At 53.9% G+C, this 27,998-nt stretch overlaps 1 protein-coding gene across 5 annotated transcripts; it reads right to left on the minus strand.

Annotated features, from left to right (window-relative positions):
- SUPT5H (SPT5 homolog, DSIF elongation factor subunit) lies at positions 1-27,962 on the minus strand. 5 transcript variants are annotated; one of them, XM_084771064.1, is made up of 29 exons: positions 27,816-27,962; positions 27,451-27,537; positions 17,799-17,961; positions 16,723-16,788; positions 16,199-16,210; positions 15,775-15,844; positions 15,593-15,661; positions 15,440-15,505; positions 15,213-15,243; positions 14,465-14,533; positions 13,256-13,507; positions 11,419-11,508; positions 11,252-11,322; positions 10,165-10,270; positions 9,937-10,030; positions 9,709-9,845; positions 6,849-7,004; positions 6,601-6,747; positions 5,627-5,773; positions 5,419-5,544; positions 4,461-4,545; positions 4,120-4,230; positions 3,941-4,043; positions 3,705-3,832; positions 3,517-3,622; positions 3,009-3,167; positions 2,722-2,890; positions 2,420-2,623; positions 1-399 (listed from the first exon to the last, which is right to left on the minus strand). In XM_084771064.1, the coding sequence occupies exons 2-29, from the start codon at positions 27,523-27,525 to the stop codon at positions 157-159; spliced, it is 3,255 nt and encodes a 1,084-aa protein (XP_084627190.1). In that variant the 5' UTR covers positions 27,526-27,537; positions 27,816-27,962; the 3' UTR covers positions 1-156. The 5 variants fall into 5 exon arrangements, with proteins under 5 accessions (XP_084627190.1, XP_084627191.1, XP_084627192.1 ...); XM_084771065.1 differs by having other exon boundaries at positions 27,799-27,920; XM_084771066.1 differs by lacking the exon at positions 16,199-16,210.
- Between the last annotated feature and the right edge of the window lie 36 nt (positions 27,963-27,998).

Below are 27,998 nucleotides of genomic sequence, written 5' to 3' on the forward strand. Positions count from 1 at the left end.
TTCATCCAGCTTCTTTTTAATCAGCGCCCTGAGCACAAGGGCAGCTGGGACAGCAGGAAGGCGGGACCTTCCTCAAACTACGCTGGTACCTAGAGAGTCAGGGAGGGAGGAAGAGGAAACGCAGTCAAGTGTTGGGCCTGGCTGCACACACGCACTTCAGGCCTCCAGCAGCTTCCCCAGGAAGCGGAGGTTCAGGATCTTGATCTGCTGGTCTTCAAGGTCCATTCGGATGATGCCGTCCTCGCCATCAATGCTCAGCAGGACCCCGGTGGCCTCTCGGTCCTCGCCCAGAATCACCTTGACCTTGTTGTTCTTGGTGGGGGTGATGGGCTCCAGGTGCTCACTGGAGATGCTGACCACCTTCTCGCTGTCCTTCAGGTACACGGAGCACATGCCGCCCTGCAGGGAAGGAGAGCCTGCTGCTCAGCCTGTGCGCTCACCGCAATCTGGAGCCCACGCTCCAGCCCCCACAGGCCGGGCATCAGGGTAAGCATTTAAGGAGACCGAGGGACCCACTAAATGCAGCTCAGTCAGGTCAAAAGAGAGCCAGACATTGTGGCACATACCTTAATATACCTTAAACTCGGCACTCAGAGACCCGGCAGACGCAAAAGGACCTCTGTGGAGCCCAGGCTAGTCTGCCTCACCTATGTATCTGTGGTTTGCTTGCTTCCTCTTTTGTTTTGTTTTTCCTGCTTTTGTTTGTTTGTTTTTTCCACAGAGTTTCTCTGTATAGCCAGGCTGGCCTTGAACTCAGATATTTGCCTGCCTCTGCCTCTCAAGTGCTGGAATTAAAGGCACCATGCTGAGCTGGGCTGTACATCCAGTTCCAGGCTAGTAGTCAGGGCTACATAATGAGACCTTGTCTCAAAACCAAACCAAACAAACCAAATAAACCCCAACAACAAAGTCAGATGAAGAGGAAGACTTGCTCGCACAAACTAGCCTGGCCTCTCCACTGCTGTTCCCCCAGCCGCCTCGGCAGCCCTGACCCCAGCCACACTTACCTCACCATGCTCCCCACCCTCCCTTCTCCACTGCCCTGCCACAGAGCACCCCGACCTTCCCTGCCTCCCTGACACCAGTGTCACCATCCCAATCTATCCATGCGACTGCAACTGGAGAAGCAGGCCCACGTCAGCTCGGGTCCGCCCGCTGTCCTGTGGCTCCTCAGTGTCCTCTCAACAGTACCAGTTGCCCAGGCTGAGCGAGCCCAGCCGCTCTGCTCACCTTCCCTCCCCCTGGGGATTTTACGGTTTTGTTTTTTTAAAAACAAGATTACTGCCGGGTGTGGTGGCGTACGCCTTTAGTCCCAGCACTCAGGAGGCAGAGGCAGGCGGATCACTGTGAGTTCGAGGCCAGCCTGGTCTACAAAGTGAGTCCAGAACAGCCAAGGCTACACAGAGAAAACCTGTCTCGAAAAACAAAACAAAAAAAACAAAACAAAAAACCAAGATTACTCTGTGTAGCCTTGGCTACCCTGGAACTCAGTTTGTAGACCAGGCTGGCCTCAAACTCAGAGATCCTCCTGTCTCTGCCTCCCGAGTGCTAGGACTGAAGGCGTGTGCCACCACACCCGGCTCTTGGCTGACTCTGTTTCCTCCTCAGGGCTCAGCTTCAGTGTCATCTCCAGGAAGTGCTCCCTGGCTCCTCTCTCAGCTCACCCTGTTCCCCAAGCCTTCTGGGCTCCCCATCCCAATTCTGCCCACTCTAGGCACATCTCTACCACAACACGATGTGAGGTCTGTGAGGATAGGGCCTAGAGCTGCAGAACATCGACGTGAGGGTTCACAAGGGGCACAGCACCCCCAGCCCCAAACAGAACTGTTACTATGCAAGCTAGGGTTGGCGCTCAATTTTTAGGCAACAGGTGGGTAACATGAAAAGCTCCACAGACTCCTAACACAAGCTGAGACTACAGTTGTTTCCTGAAGGCTGACTGGGGTGGCATGTGCAAAGCGTGGGAACCCAGGGAGCCAGTGGGCTGGGGACCTCTCGGCCACCCCTAAGGAGCTCATCTTTGACTCTAAGTCACCACATCCGAGTGTGCTGGGCGCCCGGGGCCACAGCCTGAGCTGTGAGCACATGATGCAGCACTCCCCAGCCTGCCACATCTGTCTGTCCCCTCCTCAGACTTCCACATCTGTCTGTCTCCCCCCAGCCTGGCACATCCGTCCCCTCCCCCGCCAGCCTTCCACATCTGTCTGTCCCCTCCCCCAGCCTGCCACATCTGCCCACATCACCGCACAGCACACTTGATAGTTGTACAATGAAACCTAACTATGAACAGTAAGCTGGGACATGGTGCAATGCTAGAGCACATTCATGCACGTGTGAAGTCAGGGCTCCATCTACAACACCACAGACAAAATGGGCCTCCAGAGCTGGGTGCCTGCCCAGCCCCTAGGACCCCACTTACCGTGACACTGCGGATGACTCCTGTCTGCCCCACTACTTGTGTGTCCAGATAGGTGTCTCGCACCTTCACCTGGATGTCAGTGGTCACCCAGTCGCTGGAGTTCTGCTCAATACCTGAGCCTGGTGTGTGTGGGTTATAGCCTCCCGGAGAAGGAGCTCCGGGGGTCATCGGACTGTAGCCAACAGGGCTGGGGCTGGGGCTGGCCTGAAGGAAGAGAGTAGTCACCAGCCTGGCCATCCCCACTGAGTCCCACCGAAGCGCTCCCCACCCCCCCGACCCCCACCTTCTGTGACATGGCATACCTGATAGGCCATGGGAGACGGTGTGGGGTGGTAGCTGGCCGGGGAATGGGTATTCTGATAGCCTGCTGGGCTTGGTGCCACTTGGTGGTAGCTCTGGGGGCTGGGGCTGGGCTGATAGGACCCCTGTGGAGAGGGGGCAGCGTAGGGGGAAAACTGGTCCGTGTTGTACCTGCAGACAGAAGAGCAGGCACTAGTCTCGACAGAAAGGGTCAGGAGGCGGGGCGGCAAGCAGCTGTGCAGTGGGCGGCTGTGTGCAGGGCTCTCGGGCTCAGCCCTGGAGGACTCACATGGCCGGCGTCCCTGGTGTCTGCGGGTTGTACTGTGGATTGACCTGGGGGGATGATGGGTCTGGGTAGCCGGGTGTTTGGGGATTCGGGGTTCCCCCGTATGCCTGAGGGGATGGGGTGGGCTCGTCGTCAAAGGCATACTCGTATTCCTCCTCAGCCCTGGTGGGGACAGAAGTCTGTTGAGAATGACGTGTGGAAACAAGTCTGACAATGCCTGAAGAGCAGCGCTACAAACTGGACCCGCAACTGAAGCAAAGCCCCGGCCACAGGCTCTTCTGCCACAAAGCCACTCCACAGCAGAGTCCATGGTGCAGAGGGACCAGGCTGGCTGCTCAGCATCACACACGGGCAACACTGCAAGCAGTCACTGTACGCTGAGGCTGAGGACTCGGGCAGGACGCGTATTCCCAGCTGTGCCCACGCTGGGCCGGGGACCAGGCCGGAGCACAACACTCAACACAAGCACTCACGCCCTCGCCAGCACCGCTCTTCCACAAGCGACCCTCACCTGGAAGGCGTGTTCGGGTTGTTGGGGTCCCAGGCCCCACTCTGAGCAGGAGTACGGCTACCATCATGCAGGGGCGTCTGTGAGCCATAGTGAGGAGTGCGGCTACCTGGACGGAGGAAGGAAGCACGATCTTCACTCTATGCTGCCCGCCCCCCTCGGCTTCATGCCTAGTATCTGGACACACTTACCATCCTGCAAAGGTGTCTGTGAGCCATACATGGGTGTTCGGGAGCCAGAGCCGTACATAGGCGTCTGAGAGCCATACATGGGGGTCCGTCCGTAGGTGGATGTCATGCCGCCTGGACGCTGGGAGTCGCTGTGGACACAGGACCAGTGCAGTAGGTGGGGTGCCCAGCACCCTCGTGGTGGCCTTCCCGAGGCCGACCCATCAACCCCACACTGCCTTCCCCAAGCCCAAACATACACGGTGGTGAGCCGCTGGCGGTCCACAGAGATCGTCTGACAAGTAGAGTGCAGTTCCACTCGGGCTGTGGACTCCGTGGCATCCTTCACCACACCAATGTAGCCTGTGAGGAATGAGGCAGTCAGGTGGGTAGAACTGCCTCCGCCACAGCGCCTGCCCCCCCGCACTGCGCCGCTCACCTTTGTAGGGTCCCTGGGAGATGCGCACAGTCTGGCCTATGAGCTCGTTGTCTCTTCGCCCTCGGCCCCTGCTCATGCCACCACCTGGGCTAGCAAAGCCGCCATGCTGACCTGCAGGGTGGGAGGACGCTGGGGGGCTCCAGGAATTACGGCTTTCCCTCTTGTCCTGAGCCCACAGCAGGACATCCTCAAAGCTCTCTACCAGCCTGAGCTATCCCAAGTTGGTAGGAGCCTCCTCCACGTACTCTCGAGTCCTTTCCTGACTCCACTCTGGCCAAGGATCTCAGGTTCAACAGCCAAAGTTCCCCCCTTCTAACCTCTGAACTCTGACCCCATCTCACCTTCACCACTGGGGTGCATGGGGCTGCTGATCCGGGGACTCATAGGAGTGAAGCCACCAACAGTTAAATTGGTCACATCCCGGGGCTGAGAGAGGGATAAAGAATGAACAGCCAGGCAAGAGATGAAGGAGACAGGCCTCCAGCCCTCTCCCCACAACGCCAGGACTAGATCCTGCTTGTAGCAGTCCAGCAATCATCCCCGCTTCTTCTAGGGGCAAATCCTCATCTCCTAGGACAGGAAGTGCCACCCTCTGCCTCTGTATGCCTGCCCATCAAGACTTCTGGTCTCCCCACACCAAGAGCTGCATCGCAACCATCATGAGTCAGAAATGTAAGTCCCTAGTGACATAAAACCACAAGTCGCGGGCACAAGCCATCTCATCTGCAGGGCACTGACGTCCTCATTTTTACATTCTTATTTTTATTTTTGAGACAGGCCTTGCCTAGTTCAAGCTGGCTTTGCACTTGCTATGTAGCCAAGAACGGATGAGGTAGCCTAGGCTGCCTCCTGCCCCCTCCCAAGCCCTGGCACTGCAGGCGTGGGCTGGACCATCTTGCTTCAGGGCTTCTTCCCGACATCTGGTTCTGCACAACTTCCCTGCAGTCTGTCTTAGGGCCTCGCAATGGCGACTCCCGTCCCTGTGGCGCTGTACTCCTTCACTCTGTCTCTAGCTTTGCATTCTACCACCTCTTCCAGGAAGAGGGGCACCAGGGAAAGGGAGCCCTGAAAGTAAAAGCCTGCCCTCACCTCACGGTTTCACTTGTACCCCAGAGTCTCAGCTCCAGGAGGGGAGAGACGTTTATGTCCTTTGAAGGTACACCAAGAGTACCCCACAAAGTGAACGACAAATGGCAGGAGAGCAGCTCAAAATCCCAGAGAAACCCTCTTACCTTCCCCAGCAAGTCAGCAGTAACAACCACACTCTTAGCCTTGCCCCTCCTGGGCCGATGTGCTCACCTTTGAGCCCCCGGCCAGCACCAGGTGCCGCGCCTTACACACAAACATGCCGCCGTTCTCCACCAGCTTCTTGCAATGCAGGAAGGCAAAGCTGCGGTACAGATGGCGGATCTCACCCTCGCGGCCCTGGCAGGAGAGGAGGGTCATGTGCTGGGCAGGGCAGGCCGCACCTCACCTCTCTCAGACGCAGGCCGGGGCAGACACTTACTGAGTGGGGGCCGTCAATGACCTTGACGATGTCCTTCACGTGGATGTTGTTCTGGTCTGAGTCCAGGGCCACAGCAAAGCGGTTGTCCTTTTTCTGAGTCACAGCCTGGTGCCTGACGGTCACCACCTTCCCGTGCATGTTCAGAACCTGTGGAGGGAGAAGGGCGCAGAGGAGAGGCGAGGGCATGAGGGGAGCTGTCCGTCCTTGCTGAGCCCCACACAGCATCCTCACCGCATGCTCATGGGGCAAAGTCATAGCACCACCCACCAGGCACTACGTCAGCCACAGCATTCTAGATCATTCTAGGAGACCCTAGGGGAGGCTGAGGTGTAGCTCAGTTCACAGCGTGCTGGCTTAGCATGCATGAAGCTCTGTGTTTGAGTCTCAGGGTCAATGCCTATAACCTCAGCACTCAGAGTGGAAGAAGGAGCATGAGGAGTTCAAGGCCACCCTCAGCTACACGGGAGGGGGCTCTTGGGAGGAGGCTCTACCTTCCTGCCTGAGCATCAGCGTCATGAGAGGAGAAGCCACTGCTTATCACCCCTGCTAAACTGCTCACACACTCCCCTGAGAGGAAGGAACACAACCACAGCTCCTCCTTGCAGCAGCCCTGACAGGGTCAGCCATGAGGCTAGGGTCACCCCCAGGACAGCAGCAATGGAGCTGACACAGAGCCGGGGCCCTAGGCACTGTTGCTGATGCACACATGGGCTGGGGAGGGCAGAAGTGTGCAACTGTAGCACTCCATCTTTGCACAAGCACCGAACATTGGGGGGCACATCCAATGTCACGGCCAATGAGGTAGACCTCCACATACCTAGGTGTGAATGTGAGGCAGACAGGAGAAGTAACAGGCTACTTGCCAGCATTACACAGGCAGGCTTCAGGAAGCACTGCCAGATCTACAACCCACCACACTGCGCCCCGCTGCTCCCTAGGATGTGGGGCTCTTGGACTAGGAGCGTAAGGCACACCTGGAAGGTCTCTCGCTCTAGCCGCACGATGACGCCCACCGTGCGGGGGTCCAGCTGCACCAGCTCACCCCACTCGTGCTGGCCCCCGACATCCACACCTGAGGCTGTCTCTGAGCAGAGCTGCAGGTCCCGGGGCAGCACCTTTAGCTGTGGAGTGACAGTGAAGGGGATGAGGCAGGCCCCAAGGAATTACCTACCACGGTCCCCCCTTGGTAGCCTGCCTCTGCCACACTCCTCCTGGCACTTACCTCATGCATGGTGAGGTCCGAGAAAAGAATGACAAAGTTCTCCTCCACCCGCACGATGAGGCCTGTGTCACCCTCGAATCGGCCAGCGATCACCTTTACATGGTCCCCCATCTTGAAGTACTTCCGAAGTTCCTGGGCTGGGAACTCAAGCATGTCCTGGGAGATTCGGCCATGGGACAGTGAGCACTCGAGAAAAGCTGTCGTCAGCTGCCCCCTCAGCTCTAGCAACACCTCAGTCTCAGAAGAGACCTGAGAGAACAGCTTGCCCACCACCACCGCCCCCGAGGCCGTCTGAGACACTAGTCCAGCAGCTGCTCTGCAGGTGGACAACCTTTACCCCATAAGCCACATGCACATGCTCAACGCACAGGCCAGCTTGTCCTCAATACATGGAACTTTCTAGGATCAGTCTTTTGATGCTGTTCCCTAGCCCAAGATGAATATTGGTACCAATAACTCCTCATACATGTGTGTGCACGCACACTGTGTGACTGAAAGCAGACTGACTTCAGGTTACTCCATAGTCAAACCCTCAGCCCAATGAGACCCAGACATGCTGCCCCTCAGAAACAACAACAAAAAAGAAACCATGTCATGGGGCCTGGAGAGACGGCTCAGGGGTTAAGAGCACTGTCTGCTCTTCCAGAGGTCCTGAGTTCCATTCCCAGCAACCACATGGTGGCTCACAGCCATCTATAGTGAGATCTGGCACCCTCTTCTGGCCTGCAGGTGTACATGCAGGCAGAGCACTGTGTACATAATAAATAAATCTTTAAAAAAAAAAAATTCTCACGACAGACTGGAAATCAGAGCTTCAACAACACATCAGAAAACATCCCATAACGAGAACCTGGTGGTTGTAAGTTGGTCATTCTAGCTAGTAGAGAGGATGAGGCAGGAGGACCACACCACAAGTTCAGGTTCAAGCTAGCCTGGGTAACTTAGGAAGTCTCTGACTCAAAAGTAAAACAGAAACAAAAATAAACAAATCGACCCCACAAACCAGCGAGACAGCTCAGCGTGGGTAAGGCACCTTCCCGCCACGCCTGACAACCTGAGCTTTAGTCCTCCTTCCTCATAGACACAGGAATTAAACTTTCTTACAGTAAAAAGTCGCTGGGCATTGTAATGGAGGTTTTGATTTCTTTTAAAACTCAGTTATAGGGACTGGCGAGATGGCTCAGAGGCTTAAGAGCACTGCCTGCTCTTCCAAAGGTTATGAGTTCAATTCCCAGCAACCACATGGTGGCTCACAGCCATCTATAGTGAGATCTGGTGCCCTCTTCTGGCCTGAAGGTGTACATGCAGGCAGAGCACTGTATACATAATCAATCAATCTTTAAAAACTCATAGCGGGGGCGGTGGTGGCGCACACCTTTAATCCCAGCACTCAGGAGGAAGAGGCAGGCGGATCACTGTGAGTTCGAGGCCACCCTGGTCTACAAAGCGAGTCCAGGACAGCCAAGGCTACACAGAGAGACCCTGTCTCAAAAAACAAAAAAACCCAGCTCAGTTATGTTATGTAAACATGTTTTTGTTTTAGTCCCAAGTGTAGAATTTTAGCACAGCTGCTAAGTGCCTCGTGCAGGGTGTGGGCTTCGCCTGCCACGGTTAGTTTCATTCTGAGGACACTGAAGGGTATAAATACCAGAGCTCAGAGAGCTAGAAAGTGTGGCAATTTGGAGAGGACGGAGAAAGAAGAGAAAAGGTGAGGACACAGACGGAGAGAAGGCGAGGAATGCTTGGGAGACGGCAGAGGGGGCGGCAGGACAGGGAGACAGAAAGTCAGAGGGGGCTTCAATCGACCATCAACAGCAGCTACACACCCTCTCCCACTAACCTCTCGCTCCTCGTGCTGAGGGGTGGAGAGGGGAGGTAGAGGCAGTATATGCCCCAAATAAAGGAGAGCTTAAACCTAGCATCAACAGGGCATAGTGGAAACGCCTTTAATCCTAGCACTTGGGAGGCAAAGGCAGGTGTGTCCCTCTGAATTTAAGGCCAGCCTGGTCTACATAGTGGGTTCCAGTTCAGTCAGGGCTACATAGGGAGACCCTTTTTAAAAAATCAAACAAAACAAAACAAAAAGAGTGCAAAGGGGACCAGCAAGATGGTTCAGCAGTAAGGGAATTTATGCCAAGTCTGTCAGCCTGAGTTCAATCCTAAAAAGGTGAAGACGACTCTGTGCTATGATGCATGTACACAGAAGTAGGTGTAAAAAACAAAAGGGGACACAGCAGACGGCTCAGTGGAGAAGCCCCAGTGAGGAGGGAGGCCCGGCTCAGTGGAGAAGCCCCAGTGAGGGGGGAGGCCCGGCTCAGGGTGAGGCTCAGCTCAGTGGTGTACCACTTGCCTAGAAGCGACCAGCGAGGATGGGGGTGGGGCTAAGCAGCAGGGCACATATCCAGCATGCACAAAGCCCTGGTTCCATCCTAAGTGCCGCACATATGCACAAGGGGGTGGGGTGGGACGGGGTGGGGTGGGGCAGGGTGGGGGTGAGGTGAGGTAGGGCGGGTGGGGTGCCATCCCTTGGAGGTATTCTTCTTCCCTTTTATAAACAGTCACAGACAGGCATGGGGGTCACTGTCACATTGTCTCCCCTCATAGCTAGGCCACAGCATGTACCCACAAAGTCCTCTATAGACAGGCAGGATCAGGCCTGACACCCTCTCAGATACCTGCTTCCCAATCACAGAAAGCAGGCCTGAGCACTCTCAACAGCCCCGTGAGCGCCAGGAGACACAGAAAGGCCCAGACATGCTCTCCTCAAGGACCCGTGCAGGCCTGCCATGGCCGCACACCCCGCCGTGAGGACCCGTGCAGGCCTGTGTGGCCGCACACCCTGGCCAGCCCTGCAGGTCACCTTGAGGTCCTCGTGCTTGGGCATGATGGTGATCTTGTTGCCGTCCACGCTGAGCACCTTGCCCTGCAGGTTGATGAGCTCACCCTCGCACACCTCCACATTGTCCCCAGGCTGGAAATTGTGCTCCCGCTCCTTCCCTGGGGGGACAGTGCAGGGCTGACTGAGCACCCATCTCCACAGTCACCTTTTTCCGCCACCGCCGCCAGGCACCGGGCCAGGACCAGATACCTGTGCTTTCCGTCACCACCTCCAGGTCGATGCCCTCAGGCTGATCTTCAAACTTTTCCAGCTCTGACAGGGTGGGCTTCACACCCTCTGTGATCTGAGACCCAGGGTGAGGGAGGAGGAGGACAGGGGTCAGTGTCACTATCCAGGGCTGAGAACCACTGCCCAGGACAAACCACTGGAGCCCAGGGTTCCAGGAGGAAACGAGCTGCACCACCCCATGAGCATTACCACAGCAGACATGGCGAAGCTCTTGAACAGGAAGCCCTTCCGGCTGTAGCGGTTCCCCTCAAAGATGAGGAAGTCCCCATCAGAGGCAACATCACCCCCCAAGGACCTGGGGTATCAGAGAGAACAGAAGAAGTTAAGAGGCAGTGTGTGTGTGTGTGTGTGTGTGTGTGTGTGTGTGTGTGTGTGTGTGTGTGTGTGTGTGTGTTCCTTTTCCTGGACAAAGAAGGGGCGGCTCAGGACTGTCCAGCACACAACCTTGGTGGCATAAATGACTTCTCAGGCCCCAAGGGCCAGCTAATCACTGGTCACTGGCAGGTCCGCTCCTGCTGCGGTCACCTCGCTCACTGGACAACGCTGGGCGCACAGCAGGCTCTCAGAACAAACACCATCCTTGGAGGGCAGGGGCAAGAGTCCCTGCACGACCACAGCTGTGCAGACACCCCCAGCCCTGTGACCTCGGACGCAGAACATCATTATCTTGCAAAGGGAAGGTGGGCTCAATGTGGCTGAGAGCAAGGCTGACTGAAGGTTGTGATCCCAATGCAGCCCCAAGCTATCAGGGCCCCTCACTCAGAATATAGGGCACAAGCATTCAGCTTAGGCCCCCAGTACGGGAAGATGATGGCCGCTATAAGAAAACATTTGAATGGCTGTTGCCTCAGCCATCTTTGCCACATGGAGAGTCTGGGCAAAGGGAGCAGTGTGCTCTACTGGGCACATTGAGGGCCCTCTGCTATCTGCTCCAGTGTGGCCCTATGGCAGAAGGTGTGGCCAGTGTGCTCAATGCCCTAAAGTCCACCCTAGCATCACACCAGACACCTGCCTGCCACTCGTACACAGCGAGCTCCAGAACAAGATTAGAGAAACCCGTGTCCTCTCTCTTGTCTGGGGCTGCTCTGACCAGACAGACAGACAGACAGACAGACAGACACACACACACACACACACACACAGAGTAGGTCATCTTTATTAGCAATGTGCAACAGGCTGGGACGTGGCTCCATGGTAGAGTGCTTGCGTAGCATGCACAAGGCCCTACATTCAATCTTCAATACCAAAAAAAGTAAAGAAAAAAAAATCTACACACCTGATCTTCTCGGCATCAAAGAGCCTCTGTGGAGGCCGCTTGAACTTCTTCTTTTTGGCAAACCAGTCTTTCTGTGGAGGACAAGGGCCGCGGGTGGGAGAGGTGAGGGAGGAGGGTGGTCGCTAGCAAAGACACAGTGTCCCCAGCAGGCAGCACAGCTACAGTACCAAGCTCATGCGGGCTTTGATGCGGTCATAGTCGATCCTCGGGATCATCTTGAGGGAGATGGTGTTCTGGCTGGGCTCCACGTAGTCCACCTGGGGAAGCCGCAGGTCAGCAGGGCCCAGCTGGGCTGCATGACCCTAGCAAGCTGCAGACAAGGTACTAGAAGGAACGCCCAGAGAACAGGGAGAAACCCGCTTGCTCAGACGCCCAGAAGCCTCTCTTCCCTGCCCACCACTTCTTTGAGCTGGAAATGAACACATACCACACACCTGCCTTCCCCACTTGAATGTCTGAAAGGTCCACAAACACTGAAGCACCTAGTAACGACCGCTTTCTCCAAACTGCCCCTCCCCATAACCTCCCACTCTGCTCAGCCACAGCCTAGGGTAACTTCCCCGCCCCCAGCCAAACAGAGTTTCTATGTCACTTTGTAGACCAGGCTGGCCCTGAACTCACAGAGCTCCACCCGCCTCTGCCTACTGAGTGCTGGGATTAAAATCATGTGCCACCAGGCCCGGCTATTTTCTTTTTCTTGTTCTTTGTTTGTTTGAGACAGGGTTTCTCTGTGTAACCTGGCTGTTCTGGAACTCACTTTGTAGACCAGGCTGTCCTAGTACTCAGAGATCCGCCTGCCTCTGCCTCCAGATTAGAGGTGTGTGCCACCACCAGCTGGCAGTGTTCTTCTCTTTTAAAGGCAGGGGCTCCACAGCCTGGGCTGGCATCAAGCTTGCTGAATAGCTGAGGATGACACTGAGCTACCACCTGACGCTGGGATTATAGGCATGGACCGCCATACCTGGTTTTACTCAGGGCTGAGGATTAAAGCCAGGGCCTTCTACATGCTGGCAAGCACCTACCAACTGAGCTCCAGCCCCAGCCCGGTTCCTTCCATTTCCCCTTCAGTGCAGGGGCTCAAGCCCACAGCCTCGAGCGCTGCACGCAGGCAGCTGTGATGGGTTTGGAAGCCTGGCAGTCATTCTCAGCCCCTTCTTTCTCACACTCTAGTGCATCCTCTGTGCTCTGAACTGTAAGGCGCCCCATCCTTCCCAGCCGGGGTGTGGCTCAGCAGTAGAGCATCTGCCTCGACTCTACCTCTGAGGGGCCTGGGGTGTGGCTCAGCAGAAGAGCGTTTGCCAAGAACATGTAAGGCCCTAGGTTCACTTGCCATTGCGTAAGAAAATGTAAAAGTTGGACTACACTCCATAGCACCTTCCCAGCTGCCCTCCAGTGAGGCCAGAGACTCACAAGGCTTTAACCTCAACACTCCAGGGGCAGAGGCAGAGGCATGTCTGTGAGCTTGAGGTCAGCCTGGTCCACACAGTAAGTTCCAGTCCAAAAGATCCCGTCTCCACAAAACAGAGCAAAGCAAAGGACTTACAACGGGCCACAAGGCCTAGCACCTCAGAACTACATTTTCCTCACCACCTTGCTTTTATTTATCTTGTGTGTATGTATGTGTGTGTGGGGGGGGTATGTGTGTGTTGGGGGTGTCTGCATCATGCTGTGCATGGCTCCCTCAGAGGCACATCAGCCCCATGAGCCATCATGTGGTGCTCGGAATCAAAGCCAGGCCCTCTAGAAGTGTAACCACTGCTCCTAACCGCGAGCCCACCTCTCTCCCCGCCCACGCCTGCCTTTCCCCACCTCACTCCCTTCCTCCGTCTTTCCTCAATCTGCCTTTGACTATCCTAGGACCAACCGTGCACCTCCTGTGTCTCAGAGTTGCTCTCACCTGTGTCACTAGGCTGAGGGAGGCCCTGCTCTGGGCCCTTGGCTAGGGAGGGAAGGAAGGAGGGCAGTGTACAGGAGCATGGCCGCCGGGCTGTCCATTCCTCCCACCTGAGCGATGTCGTCTTTGTAGATGCCTCGTTTGAGGCGGACCCAGGACTTGGGCTTCAGGTTGGCCACCTCCTTGACCACCTTGAGCACGTCGGTCATCTCCTTGATCGGCACCATCTGCTGGTTCCAGTAGCCGAGCCGCAGGTTGCCCACGCCCTCGATGGCCTGCTTCACATGGGTCTGCTTGTAGGCCTCCACATAGATGTAGCCCTTCACATGCTCCGGGGCAACCACGGACTTGATCTGCAGGGGCTGGACAAAAAAGGTGGGAGGGACAGTCAGGACTGCCACTCTCTGCCTCTCCTCCAAGAGCTGAGTCCACAGAAGCACACGGTCACAGCAACCATACGGAAGCTTTAAAAATGACCGACTGAAGGTTGGAGAAAAGGCTCAGCAGTTCTGAGTTCAATTCCCAGCAGCCACATGGTGGCTCACAACCATCTACGGTGAGATATGGCGCCCTCTTCAGGTGTGCAGGTGCACATGCAGGCAGAGCACTGTATACATAATAAGTAAATAAACAAACATCTTTAAATTAAAATAAAAAAACTTTAAGAAATTAAACTGACAGGTTGATCAGAGTCAAAATTAAAACTTTTTAAAAACAAGATCTTTCTTTTCAGTTCAGGCTGCCTTTCAACATGTCAATCCCCCTGCTTCAGTCTGTGGTAAGCACGTGTAAACTCCGTTAGTGTAACACGTGTTTCAGTATGGAAGTTTATGATCTCTACCATCAATGTGCTATAATTCCAGAACATGTCATGAAAATACCACTAAGCCGGGCGGTGGTGGTGCACACCTTTAATCCCAGCACTTGGGAGGCACAGGCAGGCGGATCACTGTGAGTTCGAGGCCAGCCTGGTCTACAAAGCAGGTCCAGGACAGTCAAGGCTACACAGAGAAACTGTCTTGAAAAAACTTTTGAGAAAAAAGAGAGCACTGGGCACAGTGGCACACACCTGTAATCCCATTCAGCTGTCTCTGCAGCTAAAAACCAACAACACCAACAAAAGCAAAGTCCCTGGGAAGGCAGTGTCCCTAAGTCCAGGCAGTGCTCTCGTTTGTGTTCCCCCTCCCCCTGCCTCTGCACACCGAGTCTGTCCACTCACTCAGGCCCTGCACAGCTCTGCTGCCAGGGCACCCAGTGCCTGTCACATCCTCCGCTCAGGCTTAGCCCTGGTCCTCACAGTCAGCCACCGCCCAACTTACTGTGTCTGTGAACTGGTAAGCGATGAATTTGCGCATCAAGGAAATCGCTGTGGCTCGTTCCTCCCCAATCTAGAAAGAGATGGATGTTGGAAAGCTGTGGAGGGACAGAGCAGGACGCAGGAAAACTGGCAGGAGACAAAAGAGGCAGGAGAAGGTGGGGACAGAGATGGAGGGGGAGGGGCTGTAAGAAAAAGACACTAAGGGAGGTGAGAGAAGAGAGGAGAAAGGGGCAAAAACAGGGTAAGAGGGGCTGGAGAGGAGGCTCAGAGGTTAAGAGCACTGACTCCTCTTCCAGAGGCCCTGAGTTCAATTCCCAGCAACCACATGGTGGCTCACAGCCATCTATAGTGAGATCTGGCGCCCTCTTCTGGTGGGCAGATACACATGCAGGCAGCACATTGTATATATAACAAATAAATAAATCTAAAAAAAAAAAAAAAAAACCTGTCAAGAGAAAGAGACAGCCAGTAGGAAAAGGAGCGCAGAGAGGAGCAGAGAGAGGAGCAGAGACGAGCAGAAAGAGGAACACAAGAGAGGAGCACAGAGAGCACAGAGAGGAGCAGAGAGAGGTGCACAAGAGAGGAGCAAAGAGAGGAGCAAAGAGAGGAGCACAGAGAGGAGCACGGAGAGGAGCACGGAGAGGAGCACAGAGAGGCAGTCACAGGACCATAAGACTGGCTGTCCAAGAAGACCCAGAGAAGGTACATGGTCCTCCCTCACGCAGCCCATGCCCAGAAAGAACACTTGCCTTACACTTGACAGTCCACAGGTTGGGGTCCCTACACAGCACAGGGTAAGGAAGACAAGGATGCTGATTACCAGAACTGCCTGCTCAGTGAGTCACGAGCCACAGCACATCTTCCCCTCCAGCCCAGGCACCAACTCTCACTGACGCACACAGGGGTCCTGCTGCCTCACACTTCTGTGTCTTGACCCCATTCGGGATTCCCACCTCACCCTCTGCCACTGTCTTACTTGACTCCTGGGAGCAGCTGCTGCTGGGTGATGTCATCCGAGAGCTCGTCAGACCCTCCATACACGCTGAGGAGAACACAGCGCTAAAGACAAGGACACTGTGCAGGCCCCACCTGCTTCCCACCTAGGGACCCCCTGCGACCCCACACTTACGTCTCTCCCACAGATGACTTAGCATATTTCTTCATGTAATACTCGCCCAGCTCCTCTTCTCTCTGGTCCCTGGAATATGAGGGGAAAGCAGACATGAAGGAAAGTGGAAGAGGGGAGGGCAGGCTGAGGCGCCCTACATCTGTCCAAGGAAGCTGCTCCCACCGTCCTCCGTACTTGCTCACCTCCAGAGATTTTGCAGACGCCGGGCCCCAGAGCGATCTTCATCCAGGACAACGTTGTCGATGTTGGAGGCTGGAAACAGAGGCGCAGGGAGAGCCAGGCTGGAAACAACGGCCCCGGGCAGGAAGACACCTGGCTGCCGAGACCCCACCGCCCCCATCCTGTCCTAGCCAGCTCCCTGCTTCTCATCACAGGTGCACAGGGACAGGTGCGGTTGTTGGGGGCATCCAGCAGCTCCATCTCAAAGCACACCCTGAGCTCCCATTCCCCACGCTCCTGCCTACACAATTTTGGCGTATGAACACAGAAATGTATACCTTCCTAGGTCGGGGACCCAGACTGCCTAACCCTGCACCCCATGTGAGTCAGAGCCCCAGGGCCAAACAGGACATGGGAGGTCACAGACCACACCTGCCCAGTTCTTACCTTCAATCTCTTCTACTTGGAGGAAGAGGAGAAGGTGGTGGTGGTGGTAGTGGTGGTGGTGGTGGTAGTGGTGTGCAGGGTAGACAAAGTATGAGCCAAATTATAGCAGCGAAATCAACCAATGGGGTGGGGAGAGGGAGGGACACAGGAAGGTCGAAACCAAAAGGAAAGGCCAGGCACCAGGTGGGTGGGGAAGCCGAAATGTATGAGGTGCACAGACGGAAAATAACAGGGAGGGGCACTGGCCCAGCAAGTGGGGGGTCTCGTGGGACAGAGCCCACCCACCCTACACCCCACAAAAGGGATACCCAGAATCCTCTACCCACAACACCACCCACACAACAGTCCCCGCCCCCCACTCATGGGCCTAAAAGGAAAAGGGTTGGGGTGCCGTCTCTCTGGCAAGGACAGAAAGAAGCAAGGTGAAGAGGGTGGGGGTGGGGTGGGGGTGGGGCTAACTGAGAGCCGCCCTCCCAGGCACGGCCCGCCCTCAGAGTGGCCTGGTAGGCAGGTCCCACACGCACCTTTCTCCAGGATATCTTCAGCTCCGTCCTCCCACTGGTCCTCGTCCTCATATTCATCATCTACATCTGAGGAGGGAGAGAGGAGGGCTCAGCACAGCGCCACGGTCAGCTCGAGGGAAAGAGGCCTCAGCACAGCGCCAGGAGAGTGAAACACTTGTGAGAGACAAACTCCAGAAGGCCACCGCGCTGGACGCAGGCTCTGAGGGGCAGGACGCTTCACCATGGTCATGCCACAAACTGGGCCAGTGGGGAAAGGGTCCTGTGGACCCACTTGTCTCTAAAGGTCACCTCCCCCCACCCAACCTACAAAAGGCCCTTCTGAAAATTAAGACCAGAGCTGGCAAACAAAAACAAAAATAAAAACAGCCTGGCATGGTGGCGCATGTCTTTAATCCCAGCACTCGGGGAGGCAGAGGCAGGCGGATCGCTGTGAGTTCGAGGCCAGCCTGGTCTACAAAGTTAGTCCGGGACAGCCAAGGCCACACAGAGAGACCCTGTCTCAAAAAATAAATAAACGAATAAACAAACAAACAAACAAAAGACCGCAGCGGGCATGGTGGCAAACACCTGTAAGCCCAGCATTTTGAGTCCGGCCCGTGCAACGGGGCAGCCATGCAACTGCTTCAGAATCTGCAGGAAAGCTGCAAGGTCAAGGCCAGTGTCGGCTACATGGTCGGTTCAAGGCCAGACTAAGCAATTCATCGAGACCTCGCCTCAGAATAAAGTGACAAGAGCTGAGGGAATGGCTCAGTGGTGTCGAGTTTGCCAAGCCCCTGGCAGTGAGGCGCTAGGCACATGACTCAGCGGAAAGCAATCATTCAGCACAAGTCAATCCCCACTGTTGGTACTCTGTCTGCACGCATCTGCCTCCTGAGTGCTGAGACTAAAGGCATGCACTGCCACTGCCTGGCCAATCCATACACTCTCATGTGCGTGTACGTGTATACACACACACACACACACACACACACACACACACACACACACACACACTCACACACACCTGGAGCCAGAGACTATCTTGTATGTCATGTATCCTTCAAGCTTGCCCGATGCTTCCAGGCCCTGAAACATACCAGCCTCATCCAAAATGAAGCCCCCATGGCGTGGTTTCTTGGGGGGACGGTCGTCATCTTCCTCCTCTTCCTCCTCATCATATTCCTCCTCTTCCTCTTCCTCCTCTTCCTCGGGCTCCTCCTCCTTTTCACTGCCTGCGGCACTCCGTCGGTCTTCCTCCACCTGCAGGGTCACGCACAGTTAGGGCACTAGGGTTTTACTATCCCTAAATCCAAGAGCCCTGATGTCACACACACGTGGCAGTACAGTATGACCCAGCCACACACCCGACCCTGGGACCAACCCCTTCACGGGATCCCTTGCTCTGAGGCTGTTCCTCACCTGTGTGCTTCCTCAAGCGCCCCCTCCTATCTCTAGGTCTGTTTCAGGCGCTTGATACTCACCAATGTGGGTGTCCCTAGTGCTAATCCCCTGCACTTGCTCTGACAGGAACCTAAGGGTCAGCACAGCTGCCTCTTCTCCTGAGGCTGCAACACTCTATTCCCGGGAGTGTGTGTGTGCGTGTGCGCGCTCGCGCGTCTGAGACAGGGTCACTTAGTAATGCAGACTGCCTTGGAGCTGTGTCGTCTGTGCTGGCCGTGAACTTGTTCTGGAATACAGGTGTAAACCAGCACAGCTGGCCTCCACTCTCTCACCTGAGCAGCAGCTTTGGATGGACCTTAGAGCGACAGCTGCTGCCTGTCACTGGCCACTCAGCTTCCGTGCTCAGCCGCCTCTACTCATGATGCTTCTTCTCAACTTGTGTCCAGACAGAGCGCACTCCTCACGTGCAGCAGCCTCTGGGCTGCCTCCCTAGACTTCCTCTAGGGATGCAAAGCCAAAGCCCCCGTGTGTACTCCCTGTCCAGGGCCAGTTACAAACAGGCCCACATAATCTGCTGCCCAAGCAACAACCTCTAACTCACCCCCTATTTACCCAGTATTTTTGTATGTTCTTGTTTTTATTTTAATTTTGCTTATTATTTATTTATTTATTTGCTTGCTTTGTTTGGGTTGGCTTGGGTTGGTTTTTCAAGGCAGGTTTCCCTGGAACTCACTCTGTAGACCAGGCTGCCTCAAACTCAGAGATCTGTCTGCCCCTGCCTAGCAAGTGCTGGAATTGAAGGCGTGCATCACCATACTTAGCTGTCATTATTTTGACTTGTCAGTGTGCATGTGTGCATGCAGTCAGCCTGTGTGAGTGGATGACAGACATGTGACGGTGCCCAGAAGGTGTAAGACCCAATGGGGCCAGAGTTATAGGCAGCTGTGAGCCACATGGCCTGGATACTACAAACCAAACCCAGGTCCTCTGGACATGCAAGTGCTATTATTAACCACTGAGCCATCTCTCCAGTCCAATGTTACTTTAAATTCACTTAGCTATTTCTAAATAGCTTAAGAGACAACAAGCAGGGCCGGGCGTGGTGGCACACGCCTTTAATCCCAGCACTCGGGAGGCAGAGGCAGGTGGACTGCTGTAAATTCAAGGCCAGCCTGGTCTACAAATTGAGTCTAGGACAGCCAAGGCTGCATAGAGAGAACCTGTCTCAAAAAAACAAACAAACAAAACAAAAAAAGAGAGAGAGAGAGAGGGAGAGAGAGAGACACAACAAACAAACAAACAAACAAAACAAAAGAATAGGTAGCCAGGCACGGTGGCACAGACCTTTAATCCCAGAGCTCGTGAGGCAGAGGTAGGTGGATCTCTGAGTTCAAAGCCAGCCTGGTCTACAAAGCAAGTTCCGGGACAGCCAGGGCTACACAGAGAAACTCTAGTGGGGAGGGGGGTTAAACTGGGCATGGCGGTGCACACCTTTAATCCCTGCTCTCAAGAGACAGAGGCAAGTGGATCTCTGTGAGTTCAAAGCCAGGCTGGTCTACATAGTAAATTCCAGGCTGTGTAGTGAAAGTAAAACAAAACCTACCACCAGGGCTTAAGGCTCGGTGCCTCCTGGCTCACTCTCAGGATCCATATACAGGGACAACTAAAGGCTTTTTCAATGTTTGCTGGATACAGTAACAAGACAGTAACCACAACAACAGCAGCAAAGGGATGCTGCTACAGGCTACAAGCCGGGCCTTCCCCTCAGACACCCTGGCCCCACAACCTCAGAGAGCAAGGGATAAGGACACCCAAGCAAGCACCACCAGGAAACTCCATATTCCAACCAGACACAGAGTGCAAAGCTGCCTAACACATCCCCTACATGGTTCAGTGTGGCCTCAGGTCACATCCTTGTCCTACCCGAAAGCACCTCCAGTTACCTGGCTGTGAAGCCCCCTCCCTCCCCTCCCTTTTTTTTTTGGCGACAGGGTTTCTCTGTGAGCCCTGCCTGTCTTGAACTCACTTTGAAAACCAGGCTGGCCTCGAACTCACAGCAAATCCACCTGCCTCTGCCTCCCAAGCCCACTGTGAAGGTTAGGTGCCGGAAGCCAGGCCTCAGGAGAGCCCTTGTTATCCTAGCACTTGGGCTGCTTAGTTACAGAGACCTCAGCCAACAAGGGCTACATATAAGAGCCTGTCAGAAACAAGGACAAGTACAGCTCCCGCAGCAGCTTCCACGAGGTCCTCATCCATAACAAGGCGAGACTTTGTGATGAGCAGATGTTTGCTGTCGCCCATGCTCCTGTGCCATGCATATGACCAGCTTCCTGAGGCCACTGCTGCCGTGGCTAGGCCACCTTGATGTGCTGCGGCTTCACACTGCTCTTTACCTTGGTTAAGGAAGCTTTTTGTTTTGTTTTTAATTTCTTCTACGTGTATGTATGTTTTGCCTACACAACATGTACACACCTCCTGTATAACTGGTGGCCAGAAAAGGCCATCAGGAAGTGGAGATAGGAGAGTTTTAAACTGCTGCTGGGAACTGAAGCCAGGCCCTCTCTCTAAACAGCAACTGCTCTTGAGCACTGAGCCATGCTCTAGGCAAGGAAGGGGTCTGTTGGTGTGTTTACAGTGGAGTGGCTACTACAGACTAAGTGGCCTACGTGACGAGAGTAAGTGACCACTGAGTGAGTGTCAGTTATAAATGAGACACAAGGCTCCGGAACGCCAAGGAAGAGGAGGCTGCAAAAATGTAAGAGCCAGCCAGGCGCAGATCTCAGCGAGTTCAAGGCCAGCCTGGTCTACAAAGTGAGTCCAGGACAGCCAGGGCCACACAGAGAAACCCTGTCTTAGGGGGAAGGGGAGCATGTAAGAGCCAGAGGCTGGGATGTGCTGTGAAGTGCTGTGGCCGCTGCACTCCGGAAGCCACAGCAGCTGCAGATGCCTGCATCAGATCAAATCCATCCAGATTGGGGGAGCACTGTGATGTTGGCTGGGGAGCGACTGGCAATTATGGCGGCTGGGGAGTCATGGTAATCTGCCTTCAGTGCTGAGGTCACTACAAGGCTGTTGATGCTTACGAAAGCAGCACTATGTGGATTCAGTGGATTTAAAAAAAGAATGATGCCTGTAATCCCAGCACTCAGGAGGCAGAGGCAGGTGGATCACAGTGAGTTCGAGGCCAGCCTGGTCTACAAAGCCAGTCCAGGACAGCCAAGGGAACAGAGAAACCTGTTTCAAAAAAAGATTGAACTGGGGCTGGAGAGCTGGCTCAGTGGTTAACAGCACTGATTACTCTTCCAAAGGACCCGGGTTCAAATCCCAGCACCCACAAGGCAGCTCACAGCTGTGTGAAATTCCAGTTACAGGGGATCTGACGCTCTCCCACATCTGTACCTGGTGGCAGAACACCAATGTAAATAAAAATAAATTTTTAAAAAATATATTAAAAAAAAAAAAGATTGGACACAAAGCTGAGAGGCACACCTGAGGGAGAAGAAGGGGTGTTTGAAGGCGTGTAGGAGGCACTACCACAGGCAGGTGTGGCGGAGCACCCCTACATCCCAGCCAGGGATACAAGAGGAAACCCTGTCTCAAGGAAGGGGGCTAAAAAGGTACATTGTATACATATGTGAAACTGTCAAAGAATAAAGAAATATCTTTTTCCTGTTTTTTTCTTTTTTTAAAGATTTATTCATTTATTATTATGTATACAGTGCTCTGCCTGCATGTACACCTGCAGGCCAGCAGAGGGCGCCAGATCTCACCATAGATGGCTGTGAGGCACCATGTGGTTGCTGGGAATTGAACACAGGACCTTTGGAAGAACAGGCAGTGCTCTTAACCTCTGAGCCTCTCTCCAGCCCCCAAAAAATATCTTTTAAAAGAAAAGTAACAAATACATCTATCTGTATCACTGTGTACATTTAGCAATGCTCTGGGCCTCAGCCATGGTTCCAGGGTTCAATTCCCAACTTTCACACTGGGTAGCTCACAAGTGCCCGTAGCTCAAGCTGGGCTCAGGCCTGAAATCCAGCTCTCACAGAGGCAGAGGCAGGTGATCTCTGTGAGTTCAAGGCTAGCCTGATCTACAGAGCAAGTCCAGGACAGAGAAACCTTGTGGGGGAGGGGGAAGACAGACAGACAACTGCCTATAACTCTAAAGCCATGGGACCAAAGCCCTCCTTTCTTCTTGGGTGCATCCTCCATACAGTCACACAGACAGACAGACGGACACACATGCACACACATGCACAAGTAAAGATCTTTACACTGGATGTGGTGACGAATACCTCTAATCTCAGCACTGGGAACTCTGATGCTGCGGCAATCCTGATCTCTGTATACAATGAGACCCTGTCTTAATGAGGAAAGAAATCTTTTACAAACTTATACTTCTCCATTCCATTTTAATTCATGTTCAACCTCAAAATTTTAAATTATAAATTGTATACATCTTCATTTAGTTATTATTAATATTTTTCCCACTAATAAATGATAAATGTGACCAAAAGACTTTTAAAAATACACATTCTACAAAGTGAGTCCAGGACAGCCAAGGCTACACAGAAAACCCTATCTCAAAAAAACAAAAAACCCAACAAAAACAAACAACAAACCAACCAGCCCCATCCACACTGACAACGCCCGCTGAGCCTGACATTTGGTCTCTGGCCCTGGCTCCTCGGCAGGACACACACTCTGCCTGCTCCCCGGCCCTCTCTCCTCGCCGTTCCTCACAAGTAATTCCTCTGGAATTCCGTTCTGCACAACTACTGTGTACAATGTGGGTGTATTTTGGAGGTTTCTGTTTGGTTTTTGGTTGGTTGGCTGGACCCCAGGGTCATTCCAATGCTAAGCACAAGCTCCATCACTGAGCAGCAGCCCCAGGACCTGCACCACACTCTGTGCCCTCAGCAATGGCATCCACCACAGCACTGCTCTCTATGAAGGGCTGCTCTAGGGTGAGCCCTTGGTAAGTGGACCATATCCCAGGAGTATAAAACCAGCACAAAGCCACGCCGGATGGCGCACGCCTTTAATCCCAGCATTCGGTAGGCAGAGGCAGAAGGATTGCTGTGAGTTCTAGGCCAGCTATGTCTACAAAAGTGAATCCAGGATAGTCAGGGATACACAGAGAAACCCTGTCTCAAAAAAGAAGGGGAGGGGGTTAATTAGATCATTGATTATGACACCTGAAAAAATGTAAATGTGTTCATACCATCTAACATCCAGCATGGCTTTTTAAAAAAAAATATTTATCTATTATACATACAATATTGTATCTGCTAGTATACTTGCAGGCCACAAGAGGGCACCAGATCTCACTATAGATGGCTGTGAGCCATGTGGTTGCTAGGAATTGAACTCAGGACCTCTGGAAGAGCAGCCAGTGCTCTTAACCTCTGAGTCAATCTCTCCAGCCCTCAAAAATATCTTTTTACAGGTGGGCATGGTGGCTCATGCTTGTAATCCCACTTACAAACTGAGTAAACTGAGGCAGGAGGATGACTGAGAGTTTGGGGACAACATGGGCTCCACAGAGCATGTCTCAAGAAACCATAAAAGGGGGCAGGGCTAAGAGGTTGGCTCAGCTAGTCAGAGCACTGACTGTGAAAACAAGAGGACCCGAGTTCAAATCCCCAGCACTCAGGTATAAACTGGGCACGGCCATGTGGTCCTGTAACTACAGTGTTTGAGGCAGAGACGATATGGACGCCAGGATCTCGCTGCCAAGCTAATCTAGCTGAAACTGTGAGCTTGAGACTGTGTCAGAAATAAGGTGTGGGGCTGGACAGGTTCCTGAACTTAGGAGCAAAGTGCCCTCACCCACTGAGCCATCCCACCAGTCCAATGTCTCACATTTTAAAAAGCAACTTCATAGGCCGCTTTCAAGCAATGTTGCCATTGTGTCCCTGCCTGGGCCCCGGGGAAGCCTTTTCTCCTCTGGAGCCTTCTTCTATGAGGCAGGACTCCTGCACACTGCTGTGCTCCCTGGAGGCTGGACCACAGTCTTTGGTTGTTGTTTTGTTTGGGAAACAATCTGAAATTGTAAGCATAAATGAGGACCATACAGCCAAAGGCTGAGGGAGGACACAAAGAACTGAGTAGCCCGGTGGGCAGCACTGCACTGCTAGTCTCATCCCAGCACTCTGCACTGCCCCCCACACCCTGCCGTGACTGTATCTGCACGGCCCCCCACACCTGGCACCCTGCCGTGACTGTATCTGCACAGCCCCCCACACCCTGCCGTGACTGTATCTGCACGGCCCCCCACACCTGGCACCCTGCCGTGACTGTATCTGCACGGCCCCCCACACCTGGCACCCTGCCGTGACTGTATGTGACAGCGATGGCTGAATATAACAGACACACATAAGACAATGTTGCCACACTTGCAGCCCTTGCTGATGAAGGGGCTGGGGATGGGAGCCAGCTGGTCCCTTCAGCACAAAGCCGGCTGCTTGCCTGACTACTACAGAACACAGAACAGCTGGCCCTGTCTCCCTCAGTCGGGGCAGGCCTCACACTGCCACCCTGCTTGGTATCAACAGCCAACAGATGGCTCATGAGCCTGATGAGATGCCCGGTAAAAAACCTCTGCTAGGAAGGACCCAGGGACCTGCTCTCCTTCCCACCAGGCTACAAGTGCCAGCAGTGACCTGAAGCCGTGAGTCACTCTCAAGGGCCCAGGGCTACAGCTTGAGCAAAGGCCGGTCCTGTCACTTCCCCACCTGCCCTGAATCACTATGGCACCCCCCATCCCTGCCTGGGAGCAGAGGACCGCCCCCAAAGGCTCAGAGACTGGCAACTAAACAGCCACACAGGACAAGCAGACCACAGAAACACATCTGTACACAGCCCCAACCTGATGCCCTCCAGGACACAGGTCCAGGACACCTTCCCTTTTCTAATCTCTGCCAGGAGCAGGGGGTGCCGACACTGCTTAGTGGTAAGCACTGCACAGCATGCCTGAGGCCAGGGGTCACGGCAGTGCTGTAACAGGGGAGGAGGAGATGCCACTTCCCAGCAGGGATGCTGCACAGAAGATGCCCTGAGCTCCACGCTGTCACTTCCCTCTGGTTCCCACTAAAGAGCGGACAGACTTGCAGCCTGGCTTACTGTCTGGCGGAAAATGATGATGACACCAGGGTCCCCAGCTCCTTCCTCAGAGCTTTTCTATTGTGCACGGTGAAACCTTGGAAAACACTGACACCTCACTTAAGTAGTCAGTTAGGTGGGCTGGAGAGACGGAGCAGAGGTTAAGAGCACTAGTTCATGGGGAGACCCAGGTTCAATCCCCACCCCCCACATGGTGGCTCACAACCACCCCTAACTCCAGGGCACTGCATGCATATGGAGCAGAGTCACGCATTGAACACAACACACCCAAACACAAAATAGCAAAGGAAAAAAAGTTAATTTAGGGCCTGGTGGCACAGCACCTGCGCTGGCTCACGCCCCACCCGCCTCCCCTCTCTTCTCTCTCTCTCTCTCTCTCTCTCTCTCTCACTCTCACACACACACACACACCTAATTTTGAAGGAAGTGCAGCTTAGTGGTAGTGCTCACACTTAGTGTGTACAAAGCCCTGAGTTTTTTTTTGTTTGTTTTTTGGGGTTTTTTTGAAACAGGGTCTCTCTGTGTAGCCCTGGCTGTCCCGAACTAGCTTTGTATACCAGGCTGGCCTTGAACTCGCAGTGATCTGCCTGCCTTTGCCTCCAGAGCGCTGGGATTAAAGGCGTGTGCCACCACGCCTAGCTAAAGCCCTGAGTTCTAGCCCCAGCACCGTTACTAAAAGGAAAGGGGTTGGGGGGAGTGATGGTGCACACCTTTAATCCTGAGTTTGGGAGGCAGAGGCAAGCAGATCTCTGAGGCTAGCCTGGTCTACAGGGTGAGAGTTCTACAACAGTCAGGACTAGAAACCCTGTCCCAAATAAAACAATAACAACCACCACACACAAAAAAAAGAAAGAAAGAAAGAAAGAAACGAAAGAAAGAAAGGAAAGAAAGAGCCAGGTGTTGTGGCGCACACCTTTAATCCCAGCACTCGGGAGGCAGAGGCAGGAGGATCGCTTTGATTTCAAGGCCAGCCTGGTCTACAAAGTGAGTCCAGGACAGCCAAGGCTACACAAAGAAACTCTGTCTCAAAAACCAAAAAAAAAGAAAAAGAAAAAAGAAAGAGAAAGAAAAAGAAGGTCCCCCTTAGTCACAGTCTTAGGGGAGGGGAGTAAGGGGAAAATGGGAGGGAGGAAGGAATGGGAGGATACAAGGGATGGGATAACAATTGAGATGTAATATGAATAAATTAATAAAATATATTTTTTAAAAAAGAAAGTAAGAAACAAAAGAAAAAAGACCCAAAATATAGATTTCAGATCTTGGAGAATCTTTTTGGAATATTTGCACATTCATAATGAAGCATCTTGGGATGGGACGATATGACATAAATCCATACATGTTTCTTATGTACTTTTTGCACAGCAGTTTAATACAGAATTTTTAGTGCTCCACCGTTTTGACTCTGATCTGTCACATTAAGTCAGGTGTATGGAATTTTCCATTGCTGGCCTCCATATAGGAAGTTTCAGGTTTTGGATTTTCAGGTTAGGATGCTCAACCTGTGAGTCTTAAACATAGTGGCTCTATTTACTCACATTAGCAAATCTGTGTTCACTTAATCAGTTGTTTGCTTACATTTAAAAAAAAATTTTTTTTTGGCCCGGCTGGAGGCAGAAGCAGGCGGATCAGTGTGAGTTCAAGGCCAGCCTGGTCTACAAAATGAGTCCAGGACAGCCAAGGCTACACAGAGAGACCCTGTCTCGAAAAACAACAACGACCACAACCTATTTACAAGAGCCCAAGGATAAAGACCTGCGGCCGGCACACAGCAGGCAACACAAGTAACCTTTCCAGAATAACTGGACATACCTAAAAAGCAAAAAGCAAAAAAAAAACAAAAAAAAAACGGAGAAAAATAACTAATAGGTGAGGGGCTGCAGCTCGACGACAGCCCACCTACCCAGCACGAGTAAAGGCCCTGAATTCAATCCTAGCACCGCAAATTAATAATAATAAAAATAAAATAAAATAATAATAATAATAATAATAATAATAATAATAATAATAATAATAATAATGCTGCAACTCTGGTACGTGACGAAGAAGCGACCAACGATGTCTGAACGCACGACGCACCCCCACTCGCCTCCTCCCCCATCTCTCCGGACCATCTGGGGGGACCCCGGGCGCTCCGAGTCCCGGCCTCCCCACGGGGGGGGTCTGTGCCCTGTCCCTGTCCCCAGGCGCAGCGCGTCCCCCCGAGAACCCGCGGCAGGCACTGACCTCGGCCTCCTCCGCCTCGCTGCTGCGCTCGCTGTCCTCCACCTCCGAGAAGTTGCTGTCCTCGCTGTCCGACATTATCTTCCGCGACTGCGGGGGGTGAGGGGGGACAGGCGGCCTCAGCGCACCGCACAAGCCCGGATCTCCACCCCCGCCTCCCCCGCCCCCCGCGAGCCTCAGTTTCCCCGGCAAGTTGCACCGCTGGCTTCCGGCAGCCCGGTTCCGGCCATGGCGAACCCGGGTTCTGCACACGCCGGCCGCGGCCGCCGCCACACCTGCCGGGTCCCCGCCGGCGCCACAGCCCGCGCCCCCCTCGCCCATCTCCTCCTCCGCCAAACGCCCCCGCCTCACCGATCACCTTTCCCCACCTGAAGCTGCCGCGCCGGCTGCGGAGCACACAACGCTTAGCTGGCCTGACGCGACGTCTCGCGAGAGCTGCCGCGCTCGCCAAGCCTAACGCGAGATTTTCCCCGGGCGGGAGGCTTTGTGGAGCCGCCATCTTGGGAGTGGCGAGATTAGCGGGGCGGGGGTGGCGGACACGCCTTCATTCC

This window comes from Acomys minous (genome assembly GCF_964271855.1).
Source record: "Acomys minous genome assembly, chromosome: 20".
NCBI classification, from domain to species: Eukaryota; Metazoa; Chordata; class Mammalia; order Rodentia; family Muridae; genus Acomys; species Acomys minous.